General features: G+C 42.1%; 1 protein-coding gene across 1 annotated transcript in view; it reads right to left on the reverse strand.

Annotated features, from left to right (window-relative positions):
* LOC115458976 (dystonin-like) overlaps nucleotides 1-11,846 on the reverse strand; it is a 155,281-nt gene extending 143,435 nt beyond the window's left edge. Inside the window, exons 1-4 of the mRNA XM_030188836.1 lie at nucleotides 11,519-11,846; nucleotides 10,388-11,071; nucleotides 10,021-10,271; nucleotides 7,477-7,626 (exon numbers count right to left, since the gene is read on the reverse strand). Of these exons, the coding sequence (XP_030044696.1) occupies nucleotides 7,477-7,626; nucleotides 10,021-10,271; nucleotides 10,388-11,071; nucleotides 11,519-11,846 (1,413 nt within the window). The remainder of the gene's footprint in view (nucleotides 1-7,476; nucleotides 7,627-10,020; nucleotides 10,272-10,387; nucleotides 11,072-11,518) is intronic.
* Between the last annotated feature and the right edge of the window lie 4,332 nt (nucleotides 11,847-16,178).

A 16,178-nucleotide genomic window follows, 5' to 3' on the forward strand; every position in this document is an offset into this window, starting at 1 on the left:
TCCAGTGTCTGGGATGGCGTTAGTCTGTTCTTCTCAAAAATGAACACCTAACCCAACGACAGCAGAAGATGGACAACTTTGTCCATCATTGTCACACTATCCAAATAGGATGGCGCACGAATGAGCCAGTTGTCAAGATAAGGTGAACTCTGATTGCCTGGTGTCGAAGGAAGGCTGCCATCACCACCATAACCCTGGTGAACATTCCTAGAGTCGTGGCAAAACCAAAGGGTAAAGCACTGAACTGGATGTAATGGCCCAACATAGCAAAATGTAGATTCCTCTGATGCAGCGGCCATATAGTGATACGCAAGTATGCTTCCTGGAGATCAAGGGTGGTGAGAAATTCTCCCACTTGAGCTTAGGCTATGCCTACTCTTAGTGTCTCCATGTGAAAGCGGGACACATGGAAGCAGCAGTGCCTTCCTTCTTTGGGACAATGAAGTACACGGAGTATCTGCCTTGCCCCTGTTCGGCATGGGGAACTGCAACAATGGCCTGGAGTGCCAGCAAGAAATCTATGGTGACCTCAACCTTGACCACCTTGGTTCCCTTTTGAAATGGAGACTACAAGAAGAGAGGAGCGACCAGGCAAGAGAACTCCAACTTGCAACTTTCTGTGAAAACATCCAGAACCCACTGGTCTGACATGATTTTGGCCCACTCCTCGTGAGAACTCCTGAAGACATCCTCTCACCGGAGGAAGAGAAGAGTGGACCAGCCTCATATCATTGCGAAGATCTAGAGGCACTGGATGCTCTAGCTGACTGAGAGGAGGATTCCTGTCTGCATGAAAGGAAAACTGACATCCCTGAAAGCAGGACTTCTAACCATACTGCTGACAACCAGGCTGGTACTGTCTGCTATCTTGAAATTGAGAGCTCCCTGAAGACAGACAACTAGAGGCTTTCGGCTTATCTTCTGGCAACCACTGTGGTTTAGTTTCTCCCAGTTCTTTCACCAAGTTACTGAGATCTTCTCCAAACAGCCATTTGCTCAGAAAGGGCAATTTAACCAGATGTGACTGATATTACATCCACTTACCAATGCCACAACCAGAGCTGCCAACATGCCGGGACACCCATAGACACACTGCAGGCCGTAACACATCATAAATAGCATCCGCCAAGTAGTCTAACCCCATTTTCAGCTGGGCGTTATGGTGCACCTCTTATGTTGCTGACTGTTGATAACACTTCAGGCATGCTCTTGCCATGAACGAGCTGCACACGGTCGCTTGAAGGCTCAAAGAGGCCACTTCAAAGGCTTGTTTCAGCGAGCCTTCTAGCTTCCTCTCCTGTAGGTCTTTTAGGGCAATGCCCCATTCCACTGGCAAGGTGGTCTTCTTAGTCACTGCCATAACCATGGAATCCACCCTGGGAATCTACAATTTATCTTTCTCTGGAACTAATGGGTAGAGGCATTCCATGGCTCTTCTCACTCTTAGCCCGCATCTGGTGAGACCTATTCTCCTGTAACAGGTCCTGACTGTCTGGATGCCTTAGCAGGACCTCTAATCCCCCTAGAGATCAATGAAGATGCAACTCCTGAAGCCAAAATAGAAGGTTCCTTAATAGAAAGCACTGTCTGTGCCTCAGAAATAAGAGTACTGAGCTCCTCTTTATGAAACAACCTCAGTACTTTTGGTTCATCTCTCTTCTCTAACTGCTGCTTCATCAATGGCTCCTCTGAATACACCAAGACCACATCAGATAAGGAGGGAGAAGCAGACTGCCTCATCTGCCACTCCTGGAGGTCTAAACAAGATCTCTTAGGAGCCGGAGGAGCAGTGGGGTGAGAAACTGAAGCACCTTGAAGTAACTCTGACTGTCCCTGCTTCAGTAAATAGGCTTGGTGTAAGAACACCTGTGCAGAAGGAATGGATCCTCAGAAGCTTAGCTGAAATTGGGTGGCGGAGCAGGTGGGGGGAAGAGGAGGTGGTGGTTGGGAGGCGAGGATAGGGGAGGGCAGACTTATACGGTCTGTACCAGAGCCGGTGATGGGAGGCGGGACTGGTGGTTGGGAGGCGGGAAATACTGCTGGGCAGACTTATATGGTCTGTGCCCTGAAAAGGACAGATACAAATTCAAGGTAAGGTATACACATATGAGTTTGTCTTGGGCAGACTGGATGGACCATGCAGGTCTTTTTCTGCCGTCATCTACTATGTTACTATGTAACACTATAAACTCCAGAGAAACAAAGATCCTGATGCAGCTAAATGTTGTCGGACCCTGAGGCTGTAAAATAGCGGCAATGATCCATGCATGATTAGACAAAGGCTGTTCCTCACTGCCAACTGGCCCCGAAAAAAAGTGCCCATTATCATACACTCTCCTGTATCAAACTGCATTCCGGCCGTGCTGGAGAGCCTGAAGTCCCTGGCATATTTGGATGCTGTGCCACATCTGAAGACATGCTTTCATTGACCTTGTCCCCTATGTCCTGTGGGATTCCCAGCTTGCACCCACTGCAATGTCCCGATGCTGGCCAGTGTGTCCCACAGTGAGAAAACTAATTAACTGCCTCTGCGGGTGTCACCAATCACACTGACTGGCACAAGCACAGCACAACACAGTCCCAAGTGGTGAGTCAGGATACCTCCCCTGCACCAAATAGAACTTGCAGCCCTCCAAGTGGTTCTGAGTCAAACTTCAGTCGGACTTACCACTGCTGGCTGCTCCCTCCAAGCTCACAGCCTCCACAACTCTTATGACAGATGAGGAAGAATCTGGACTGATACTCTGTCCCACACTCTCTAATAATCCTCTATCCTTCTCCTTTTTTTTTTAAGGTTGTTTTGCTGGAAAAGGAGAGCTCCACAGGAAACCGGGGATAGGTTAAAGAAGAAGTAAATTTTCAGAGCACCACAGACAGAGATCTGAAGACCTCCAGATAACACTCTGCAGACTCAAGTCACCCGCAAAGCACAACTGGGGACCAGCTGACCAACTGGACCAGGAGCAAATCACTCAGAACCAAAGGCTGAAAAGTGTGTCCATCCACCTGCTGGAGACAGAAAATACTGAGGAGCTGGACAGGATGCCAAGAGATATGTCTCAGCTGAGTTTTCAGTTCTCCATCTCTACCTGCTGGTTGATGGACACAACTATCCCACAGGTTCTGAATAGTGGAAAGCTACATAATGGAATTGGCACTAATTAGCAATTATGTGTGTAACTGCCCTAGTCGGTATTCTATAAACTGTGCACTCAAATTCTAAATTGCTTAATTGCAAGGGGTGTATACCTGGGAGGGGCATGGGTAAGAAAGGGATCTGCCCAGCATTTGCAATGCCAGGTTATAGAATACTAGCAGTTACACACACAAGTGTGGAATAGAGGAGTAGCCTACTAGTTAGTGCAGCAGCCTGAGAACCTGGGGAGATGGACTGGATTCCCACTACAGCTCCTTGTGACACTGGGCAAGTCATTTAACCCTCCATTGTCTCAGATACAAAATAAGCACCTGTATATATTATGTAAACTGCTGTGATTTTAACCACAAAAATGTGGTATATCAATTCTCTTCGCTTTCCCTAGCTGCAAGCAGTTAAGAATGAGCATTTACACCAGCTATTCAGCTAGATTAACTGCTCATGCCTACATTACACTGTAAATTATAAATATTGTTGTGACATTCAGGCACTCGCATTTACTTCAGCTCTATGGCTGACATTAAGTGTGGTTACCTAGATCCTAGGCTTGCTGATATTGGGCTATACCAATATTTGATAACAGAACCTAGGCGCTTTGGTTTTGTTATAGAATAGGCTCCTACCACAGGGCCTTGGTGCACATAAATAGATTATAGAATACTCCCAAATTACATCCATGCTAACTGCAAAGAGCCTTAACACGTGGCTAAGAACATTTCCGTGCAGTAGCTGCGTTAATGTGCAAAACCTTACCACACTTTAGTAAAGGGGCCACTAAATCCTCCATGACCTCAGGTATAAACTTAGACTGTAAGCCCCCTAGGGACAAGGAAATACCTACTATTCCTGAATGTAACTCACCTTGAGGTTCTACTGAAAAGGTATGTTTTAGTTCCAAAAATAATAACAATCTTTCTTCCCTGTAAGTACTTCATAATTGATTTTCAAATATAATTCAGACTGCTTTCTTGCTTCAACCTCTGTAAGGTTCATGTTTTAATAAATGTGGTAGCTTAAAGGGCAATTCTATAATCTAAGCTCCTACAATTTATACACCCCTTGTGCATATAAGTGTAAAATACTAGTCCTTATACACAGTGGTGTATCTAGCGTATCTGACATCTGAGGCAGGTCATATTTTTTAACAACCCCCTCCTCTATTTAGCAAAATTTAGGGAGGAGTATTTTACCACTGACATTATTTAGAATTGCCGGCACATGGTGGTAAGTTGGTTGTTATTGTTTTTTAAATTCTCTACAGACAGGTATTCCTCTTGGAAAACCTAACACCCACCTCACTTCATGCCCTACCCCAAATCCTGTGCCCAACCTATAGCCTTCCCCCACCCCACTACACAACCATCTGCACTAGGACTGCCATCTCTGAAGAAAACCTGCAACATGCTCTATGATTATTTAACAAACTTTATATAACAGTAACAGGCTAATTTGTTAATAAATAGCAAGTATATTTTTCAAAGTTTTTAGTGATTTATAAAACACATACCAAAGCAGAAATGCAGAGCTATTCCTTTTGAACATGGAACTACAAAGGTAAATACTATACTGCTTCTGTGAATCACATCTCACACCAGTTAATGCAGAATAAAGAAAAGGATCCAGAGAAGATCCAGAGAATCCCACAAGCTAGGGGATCTAGCAGAGATGGAAGATACAGAGAATGTGGAAGCTCTGCATAACAAGTCAATATGCTCAATTTAAACAGGATGCGCAGAAGGCTTTGGTGGTTGCGCATTACAGGCTATTATTATTCTAATAGAAAGAAACAGCCATGGCTAAAAAGTGGATCTGGTGGTCCTTACCATACCACAATAATACTAACTCCCAGGACTCATAAAGTAACAACTTTATCTGTGAAAAGGCAGCACTGTAAATATTATACTAGACCCTAAAACACCAATACGCCAATTAGTGAGAAAAAAAGAACAAACAAGACAGCTACAAAAGCTCCACAGTGAATCTACATGATAGCAGAATACCACTCCTTGGTCACATATGCAAAACAAAGATCCTCAACAAATATGAAACAATGGACCACAAATCAGTACAGCAATATGAAGGCAAAAAAATGAACTAGAAACTTCAAGAAGTCAGACTCTGTACACACAGCAATACTAGAGAAATAGAAACTGAAATGCAAGGCATTAAAGATGCACATTTCCCAAAGTTATGTTGCAATTAATAAACAGAGAATAAAATAGTTTTTTCTAACCTTTGTTGTCTGAGCATTGTATTTTTCCATTCACTTGATCCCACCATCTCTTTTCTGCATTTCTTTGGGTTCTCCCCCCCCCCCCCCCCCCTTTCCAGGGTCTCCTATCCATTTAACATTTTTTCTCTTTCCATGTTTACCATCCATCTTCCTTCTATGTCCCTTATCTGTCCTGTCCAGCATCGTCTCTCTGTGCCCCTGTCCCTATTCTCCCCCACAAGTTAAGCATCTGCCCTCTGTGCCCTTAGCACCCTCCCCTAATTCAGCATCTGTCCTCTCAGTGGCCTGTCCTCCCCCTGTGTCCACCATCTCCCCCGTGTCCTTATCCCATCCCTTTTTCAGCATTGCCTCTCTGTGGTCCTGTACCTATACTACCTCCAAGGCAGGTATCTCCTCTCTGTGTTCCTATTTCTCCCCTCTCTGTGCCCTTTCTCCTGCACAACTCACGCTGAGGCCAACATCACTCCCTCTCCCCCCACCCTCATTGCATGGCATTTCTCCCTCCCTTCATGGGTCCAGTGTGTCCCCCCTCAACCCCTCCATGAACTGGTTTCTCTCCCCCCCCCCCTTCATGTCTTCCTTCCCCGGATCCACTATCTTTCCTCCTCTCTCCTACTCCTCCAGTCTGGTTTCACTCTCCCAGCCCTCCCTCCACTAATCCACCATCTTTCACTCTCCTTCTCCCCCAACCCACAGATCCATCATCTCCCTCCCCTTCCTTGATGGATCCAGCATCTCTCCCTCCCCCTGGTGAATCCAGCATCTCTTGGGTCCCTCCCCATCCCCTGGAAGATCCAGCATTTCTCCCTCTCTCCATCCCCTTTCCCAATGGATCCTGTGACTCTCCTTCTCCCTCCCCCTACTCAACGAGTTCAGCATTTTTGAGTCCATCTCCCTCCCTCCCCTCGGGTCCAACCAATTTCTCTCCCTCTCCCTCCCCTGGATGCATCTAGCATCTCTCCCTCTCCTCCCCCAGGTCCTGAAAACATGCCTTTTGCAGACTTTTGACAGCCACAGCAATTCAGACATGCAACTTCTGGCTGGAAGCAGGGCCTTCCCTTGGCCAGGTCCCATCTCCAATGATGATACTTCCTGTTACCACGCAGGCAGGACCCAGCCAAGGGAAGACCCTGGATTTGGCCAGAAGCCTCTTGTCTGAATTACTGAAGCTGCCAACGTTCTGTCAAAAGGCATGCTTTGAGGACCCAGGGAGGACAGAGAGAGATGCTGGATGGACCTAAGGAAGAGAGAGGGCAAAACATTGGACTGGGAATAAGGAAGAGGGAGAAAGTGAGACAGCAGGGGCAAAAAAAACCTGGCACCCCTTTATTCCCTGCATCACTCCTACTGACCTGCCCTTAGTACGCCACTGCTTATCTGCATACGTGTACACTGAACTATGAAAGTGCCAGCAGAGTGTCCAAGTGCTATTCTGTAATGAAGCATAAATGCAAGGGAGGTGTATACATGGGTAGGGCTCCCAGTTACATGCATAACTTATAGAATACTGTAATTTGTGCCCATTTCTGCCACATTTGCATGCCTGCACTTATGCTGGTGTATAAATATTAGGAATACTGATATCAGTTTACATTAGTATTCTATAATGGAATCTGTTATAGATGATGTTCCTAACGCACACATTTGAGGCACCTAAATGGAGGTGTCCCATTTTAGAAATACCCCCTTAGCTTTTAGTATACGTTGATACAGAGAAAATAGTCCTTCACAAATAAGTCACAGAAGCTTTTTAGGTCTTCTGGTACAACCCCTACTGTCTTTCTAAAACTGTAGACCATTTACAAGGAGATGAGATAGCCTACTAGTTAGAGCAATGCTGAGAATCAGGAAAATCAGGGCTCAAATTTCATTATCCCCCCCCCCCCCCCCCCCCCCCCCGATCCCACTGATCCTAGGCAAGTCAGTATCTCTTGGTTCAAGTATCCATTTAGACTGCAATCCCATGAGGGCAGGGGCTTATTATACTTGAATTCCAATAAGCAGGTAATAGCTTCACTTGAATAAACAAGCTAAAAATCTAAATTATCATAATAAAACATGGCAAAAGTAAAAGTAACTCATTTACCTCTAATTGCTCAAGCTGCAATTTTAGTGTTTCCAAGTTGTCGCTAACAGGCTGTTGATTATCTAGATGAAACTTCATATCCTGGGCTAACGTTAAGTGTTCTCGCAATTTCTGTGCATTCTGGGAACACAGCTGTAAAGCATTGAATAGCTGAAAAGATGCGTTTTTATGACAAGATCCAACTTATTATACAAGTCCATAACTCAAATAATATCTTATTTTGATCGCTGATAATATATACAGGTAGTCAGCACGTTTTAAAGGTGCTAATCTAAACTTTAGCAATTTGATGCTTAAAGGGGATTTGCCAAAGTTTTCTAAAACTATTGTAAATGATTCTCTTCTCAGAGAATAGCCTATCCAAAACGGTCAGAAAACACCACACAGTTAACCAAACACCGAATGATGTACAAAATACATAGAATCCTAACGATTACTAATAAGTTAAATCAAAGACTCTCACCAACTTCTGAACTGTATGCTATGCATTGTGGGACCAACTGATATTCATCATATCCCAAATGAGTACAATAAGTCAGAACCGTCACATTTTCTTTTTAGGTAAGGCAAATAAAAATATATCACCTACAACTTGTTTGCTGATTTTTATTTGGGCAGCTCCCATTGTCTTTCTGGGGGGTTTTTTCTGCTACTATTGGGCTCATTTTCAAAAGAGAAGGATGCCCATCTTTTGACATAAATCAGAAGATGGGTGTCCTTCTCACAGAGACGTCCAAATCGGTATAATCAAAACCCGATTTTGGATATCCCCAACTGCACTCCGTCACAGGTGGGGCATGGACGTGCCTAACACTAGGACGTCCTCGACCCATAATCGAAAGAAACAAGGACGTCCCTGACGAACACTTGGACAACTTTACCTGGTCGTGTTTTTCTTAAGACCAAGGCACAAAAAGGTGCCTGAACTGACCAGATGACCACCGGAGAGAATCAGGGATGACCTCTCCCTACTCCCCCAGTGGTCACTAACCGCCTCCCATCCTAAAAAAAGAACTTTAAAAATATTGATTGCCAGCCTCTATGCCAGCCTCAGATGTCATACTCAGGTCCATCACAGCAGTATGCAGGTACCTGGAGCAGTTTAAGTGGGTGCAGTGCACTTCAGACAGGCAGACCCAGGCTAATCCACCCCTACCTGTTTGTGGAGGAAACAGCGAGCCCCCCAAAACCCACCACAAACCCACTATACCCACATCTAGGTGCCCCCTTCACCAGTAAGGGCTATGGTAGTGGTGTACAGTTGGGGGTAGTGGGCTTTGGGGTGGGGGTTTGGGGGGCTCAGCACACAAAGTAAGGGAGTTATGTACCTGGGAGCAATTATTAAGTCCACTGCAGTGCCCCCTAGGATGCCCGGTTGGTGTCCTGGCATGTCAGGGGGACCAGTGCAGTACAAATGCTGGCTCCTCCCACGAACAAATGGTTTGCATTTGGTCGTTTCTCAGATAGACGTCTTTGGTTTCAAAAATCGCTGGAAATCAGGGACGTCCATCTCTTAGGATGACCAAATTAAGGATTTGGATGTCGCTGACAGTATTTTCAAAACGAAAGATGGACGTCCATCTTGTTTCAAAAATACGGGTTTCCACGCCCCTGGATGGGGGCATTTTGCAAGGACATCCTCATCAAAACTTGGACATCCCTTTTGATTATGCCCCTCCACACCTCTCTAACAAGGCTCAGAACAGAGAGAAAACTAAATGGGGGGTGGGGGGGGGAGAGCTGCATACTTGAAGGACAAGGCATTTCTCAATAGACAAAAAGGATGCATTGGAAATGCTTATAACCTTGAGGATACCCCCCCCCCAATAAAGTTTGAAGGTGGGCTAGTGGAGATGGATGTGAATAAACCTTAAACCTTAAATACTACTATGGCATCTAAGCGTTATTCTACCAATATCCGTTTAAATTACAAAACATAAATTTGCAAGGGGAGCACACACAGGGGAGGAGCATAGGCAAGACTCTCATCTATGCATGTAACTTACAGAATACTTTAAGTTACATGTATTCCTTCTGCACTTAGGCATATTCACTTACACCAGCGCTATGGCTGGCATAAGTGTGAAGGCCATAATTTACACACATTGATAGCCAGTTTTGCTGGTATTCTATAATCATAGAATAGGCTCCTATCACATACCCTCTATGCACCCAATCGGAAGCGCATAGTTATAGAATTGCCCCCCAACCCAATGTCCAGTTCAGCCCTTGACTTTAGGATTTCAAAGACAGCCCTAATGCATGGTGCCCATCTCCAGCCAAGTACTGTCACTTCAATGACCAAACTAGCTACACTGTGGGAAGATTTATAAGGAAGGAAATCCTTAGACAATTGAGAATGAACATTCATAGCACCAATTCCAAGCCCTAATTCCTACTGAGCTTGAGGACCAAAGGAGCAGTATGAAGCTGCTGACTCTCAAAAATTTGTGGGAGTGTTTCTGAGTAATATGTTATTAAAAGAAAATCCACAAGGATACTGCATAAGCAAGCATGCATTCTACAAGTTAAAAGTTTACTTACAGTGCTAGCTGACCTGTCTACTGGTAGGACTTCTTTTATTTCAGTGACATGGTCTAGGTTCTCAAGCTGACCGCCATCTTGTATATGACATCCATTAGGACTCTCAGAAATATCTCCTCTTCCAAATTCAGTAAATTTTGATGGGTGCACAGACAAAGCGTCCAGATGCAAATAATCCTCTTCACCTGAGCTAGCTGAATATTGATTGGTTAGATCAGACACCGTTTTGTTGTATGACTGTTCATTGTCAGCTGAAATATCAAAGATTTGTTCAAGCTGTGAAGGAATCAGCTGAGGTGCAGCTGGTTGTATTCTTTTTTAAACTGTTTCTCGTTTGTTTCTAGCTGGTCTACAGACTTTTGCTCACAAATGACTTGTTTCAAGACAGTAAGATGGTCGTCAGGACTTTCATCATTTGGTGTAAGATAAGAATGGTCCTCACAGTTTTCTGCAGTGCTGTATGGATGTTCTAGTATAAATGGACCTTTAGCGTTCCCTGTTTGAATGTCATCTGATTCTCTTAAAGTTTCATCTTCCAAGTGTGAACAACTAATCTTTTTAAGTAAGCTTTGAACTAGAAACTGTGTCTCTGAATAATTTAGAGGGTCATAATCTTGCTTGCAATAAGCATGCCCTTCTTTCAAGGTATATTTTAAAGCCTCCTGTAAATCTTTAGCTGAGATATTATGGGAATGAGGAGAATGTGAAATGTTCTCTGTTACAAGTAAATCCCTGAACTGCTTTCTTTCTTTCTGCTTATCAGTTACATCTTCTATGGAATAATTTTCTTCTTTTGATTGGTTACTCTGTATGTCCAAAATGTTCTCCAATATGTTGTTTCTTACATTTTCATCATATATGGATATTTCATTTTCTTGCTGTTCAGAACCATCCAGGCTTGTAGTTGGGCTACTTAAATCCCTAATAGAAGCATCTGATGCACAGAAAAGGTTATCAGAAGATGTTGGTTTGGTCACACACTCTGCTGCTGCTGTTTCAGTTGTGTCCCTTTGATGGGTCAAAAACTCATGACTGCTGCCCCCCTCGCTATCTGGAACAATATTAAAAACATTTTTCTCATCCTCAATATGTATGACTTGTTAATTTCTGTAAGATTATCTCCCATTTCTAAATGTTCTTCTGGGTTCACCACATCTGAAAGTGGAGAAGGATGTGCAGCTGGCTTCAGTACCACTGGCTGCAACTCATAAAGTGTGGCGGGGTCCACATTTATGTCTTCTTTATATTGTTTTAGAAAAGACGCAAAATCACAATTGTCCTTACCATCATCTAAATTCACATCAGCAAAAGTATGGGAGTGTTCGTCTTTATTTTCATTTGCAGTTTTGCCAAGATAAGTTTCCTCTTTATTTGAGAAAGCAACCTCAGTGTTAGATTTACTTACCGAGGTATCAAATATTTCACCAAGGTTCTCAATGTGTACAGGACGTTTATTTGACACTGCTTATGCACATTTCCTTTTCTGTGTATGCAGTACTTTTAGTCTGTGTCAGCATTTCAAAGTTTTTGTCTGAAATAGCAATTTCATTATTTGCAGTTGTCTGTAACGAGTTGAGGCTTTTCCCTTGGTTTACATCTGATGCATGTTTTTGTTCCTTGCATACTGTTGAGTAATCCAGAAGTAATTCTGTAACATCTACATTGTCTTCTTCATCCGGGACATCTTTACATAACATGCTTTCTTCTACACAGGTCCCTTCAGTGCCAAGCATGTTTCGTACATTTTTGTACATCACTGTAATGCTTCCCGTTTGCTCCAACCTTCTCTTCTGTCTGATGTGATATATTGTGGATGTTTCCATCATCTTCAGTTTGCTGCCTACTAGTAGCTATAGATAGATGGAGAGTGTCTCTGGAATTATTTCCCCTGTGTTATATATTTTGTTGCAGGGAAACATATTTTCACTGTCAATACATTTTTCCAGTTTATCGCTTTCACTGATCTGTTTTCTTTCTATACAGTCTTCAGGAAATCCTTGAATGTTCTCTTTATGTTCTTCTAGATTTTCATGTGCAATTATAGTTTTACCTTCTACAGCATAATCATCAGAGCCTTTCTCCCCTGTATGAGTAGCCAATTCTTCAAACTGCAAAATATGGCATGCTTCTTCTGCATCTCGAGCATTTTGGTTTTGAGGTTCTCCAATAATACCCACATCAAGTTGCAGACTTCACTACTCTGCAGATCAGAGTTAGTAAAAACATGCATTTCATCTGAAGTTTCACTTTTCTGGCCATCGTTAATATTTGTTTGCAAGAAGGAAGGAAGAGAAACATTTGACAGTTCAGCATCATAGTTATTAGCAGAACCTTCGTCTCTACTTTGTTCTCCTTTCGGAATATCAGCAGAGATATGACGTCCACTTTCTAAAGACTTTTATACTATTGTTCCACTCAGCCTTGGCAACAGTGAGCTCAGAGTTGGTGTTGCTTTTCTTGTTTTCAGACTTCTGCCATAACAGATGTTAGCTGTTCTGGTTCTTCAAATTACAGATTTCTGATTCCTCTTCCTCAATGGGTTCTAATGGAAATCTGGCATCTATTCTGTCATTACTAATTATTTTCCATGTTTTGTCTGTTCATTAAAAGAGAGTTTTTCATCAAAGTCACCTCCTTTTTCCACAAAAGGCTGTTGTTCGTTTGCAAGTACTAAACCACACAGTTCTCTCTGAATATTTCTAGTGAGATCATTATAGCTCCCTTCATCCTCTTCAAAATTAGAAGAATCATTGTCATCATCACTGCTGATCTGCTGAGGAGTACAAGAATAACTATCACTAAGTTGAGGAGTATTATTCTTTTTGCTGTCACTGCCCTCCTGGTGTTGAGTGTCAAGATGATCATCTTTAAGATGAACTGTAACATCATTAAAATCCTCATGATCACTGTCATACTTTTGTTGCATATCAGAATCATCACTGTACCTGGTTTGACATTGTACATCACAATACTCATTACCATCACTATCGGAATCTGAAGAAACATAATCACCATCATCACAGGTAGCTTGACTCATCAATTCATTTCCCAAAGTTTTCCAGCCAAATTATTTTTTATGCCTATGTTGTTTGAATAGGTACTACCATAGAAATCATCAACTGTATTTGCAACTTGTGAGCTTGTTTTGTCATAACATTGAAAAATAAAGATATTGTCACTATCGTAAGGAACATGACTTTCTGATATATTTTTTGAAAGTTCTCCATCAAAGTTTTAATATCCGAGGAACCTAATAATGGATAGGGTCTTGAAGAGCTTCATCTTTCACATTTTCACCATATGAAAACTATTTTATCATTATTCAGATGAATATGTGGCTGTTGAGTAACATTAGCATTACAAGCAAATGGATCCTCTGATTCATATCCAAAACGTTTTCTACCAAAAATGTTCTGAATATCTGTACTAGTTTGTGTATTCATATGTCCTTGAATTTGTTCTTTCTCTATACTGTCATCACATATGACTGTTTCATCATTATGCGGGGGGAAGTAAGCCTGTGTATTCTCACTTTCATTGTCTATGGTCTGGCTAGGATAGTTGTTTTCTACTCCTGTTATCATCCCTTATTATTAGTTTAAATCCATTACACCTGCCTCATTTTGAAAGTAGGCAGGAGATTTAGCTCCATCACTACCAAAGGCTATGTTGAAATTATTAACTTTGGATTCCTGAGCACTTAAAATAAGGTTTTCTTGGGAGTCATTCAAAGGATTATCTTGGTTGTTTTTACAGTTTGCTTGCTCATCTTCTATGTGTTAAAAATCTGTATATGAGCTTGTTTGGACTGTTCTCCAAAGCCTTTGCATGTATCTTCCTCTTCATAAGAATTGGTAGTTCTATTCAGTATGTTTGAATGTATTAAACAGGATTTCATGTCTATAACGTTGGATACATTCCCACTTTCTTGACTATCCATTGCTGTATTTTGCTACATTCTGAAGTAAAACTAGGCTGATTGCTCTCAAATTCAATTTCCCTTGTTTTTTCACCATACACAATATCTTGCCTATTTTCAAAATATTTTAAACTGGTCATGGAGGTATTATCTTCACTTCCACACTCCTTATCAAGCACTACATTTTCAGTAGTTTTGAAATCAGTTTCATATAAATAATTATCTGTACTGGTAGGTTCATTTGCAAATGCTTCAGCAGAGCACATGTCATTATCAGCTTCCAACAACATGCCTACTGCATCCTCTAGATCTCCATCATAAAGCAAAAGTCTTTTCCCTGTGTTGGCATCCATGTAGCTGTGGACCATTAGATAAGACATAAATAACTGTTTGATTTGCTCTTGGTTGTAAGATATAGGCTCATTGGTATCCAAAGTATCTTGCCTTTGGCCACATTCCTGAAATGCAGATGGCTGGAATTCAGAAGATGATATCCACTTGGAAGAACTTTTACATGATGACTCTAAGTCTTCTATATTAGGCATCTTGTCAGGTAGAATTACATCTTTCAAAACAGATGCAGTATTGTTGTCTATAATTCCTAATTTTGTAGCTCTGTCTAGACTTAGTATTTCTGATGTTTCCGGAATGTATAATGCAGCTATTTTCTGCCTGTTGTTTAGTATTTTGTGTGCCAGCTCATTTGTTATCATTCCCTGTTGCAGAGAAGTAGACATAGGAAATATTTCACTGTCATCAGGCCAAATTAGACCAATAAAGCCTCTTTGTGCTTCTAGTACCAGCAGGGCACTTCTCACTGATATCAGGTTACCCTGAACAGCTTCATCCACAGTTAAGCGTTGGGAAGTTGAAGGGCAGAGAATTCCACCATTCTGAACTTGGTAACTCAGAATACCACAAGCAGTACCCTGATCAATCAACCCCTGTTGCAGCGCTTCTTCAAGATTCAATCTGTGTCCAGAGTCAGGATCAATTATACCGCCCGAGAAAAGCTGAGCACCAAGCAACCGAAACAGTACTTCACGGTCCATGAAGCCTTCATGAGCTGCTCTTAAGATGCTTATCTTCTTTCCAGATGTTAATGTATTTTGCCTCTATCTTCCCATCTTACAGGGAGAAGCCTCAACCCTGTTTCTTTATGTATGGCAGCTCTTTGCACCATTTCCATCAGAGTAATTCTTTCTGCTGTGTTGGGATCAATGAGTTCTTTGCCACCACTTTGCCTTTCCAGTAGCTTTGCAAATAATACTTCAGGAAGCAAGTTCCTTTGAAAAGCTCTGTGCAGATTCAGTTGTTCCCCTGTCACTGGAAGAACTACAGAACCAAAGCCAAGCTGAATCTCCAGAATATTTAGAGCGAGAGGCTCTGAAATTAAGTCTTGCTCAAAAGCTGCCACAACTGGAAGAGTACTTGATAAAGATGAAATAAGTTTCTTAGCATTACTTAACTCCTCCAACTGCAGAGCAATCTGTTCATTGACAAGTTTGTGATTTTTAGCTTCTTCGAGATCAAAACATGCCCTTGACTTGGGGGAAATAATGCCGGAGACAATCAGCTGAGTTTCAAGTAATTTAAGTCCAGTATCATAATCAATAAGACCTTGTAAAACCGAATGAAATATTGAAAGGATTTCTCCAGTGGTCTGATCAATGGTCCCCGCAATGACTTTATCCACCTGAAAACAATAAAGAAAAACAGATCCTTTTTAGAACCATAGCAGACTCTTCATCATATCTGCTTATTAATATGTCTTGTACATAAAAGAAATAACTTACCAGAGAAAGCCAATGCTGTGAATGTTAGCAGCTCAAAAGTGCAAGTGATCTAGATCAGTGTTTCAACAGGAAAGGATGTGATAAAAGCTTTGAAACTGCCATGCATCTGTGAACTGAAAACCGAGCTGTTGTACATACACATGGGGTTAATGGAAGACACAGCAGAACATTGTCAATTCTTACAACAAACAGAGAGGAAATATATGTGAAAGGCAAACTGTCATGCTCCACTGTGTCAGTGAAAGGTTAGAAGGCACAGATGCATTGCGTGATACAAAATCCCATGCTATTCATGTTTACAGCATACAGCAGTACTGAAGAAGAACCCTCCGCTACATGGCACAGAACAAAATATCACAGGTTCCACACGGGATAAGTAGTTTGTACTGAACATTGGCTATATGGTCAATAATGTTATTAAATATAAATATGCAATAACATAG

This window comes from Microcaecilia unicolor, unplaced genomic scaffold, assembly GCF_901765095.1.
Source record: "Microcaecilia unicolor unplaced genomic scaffold, aMicUni1.1, whole genome shotgun sequence".
Classification (NCBI taxonomy): domain Eukaryota; kingdom Metazoa; phylum Chordata; class Amphibia; order Gymnophiona; family Siphonopidae; genus Microcaecilia; species Microcaecilia unicolor.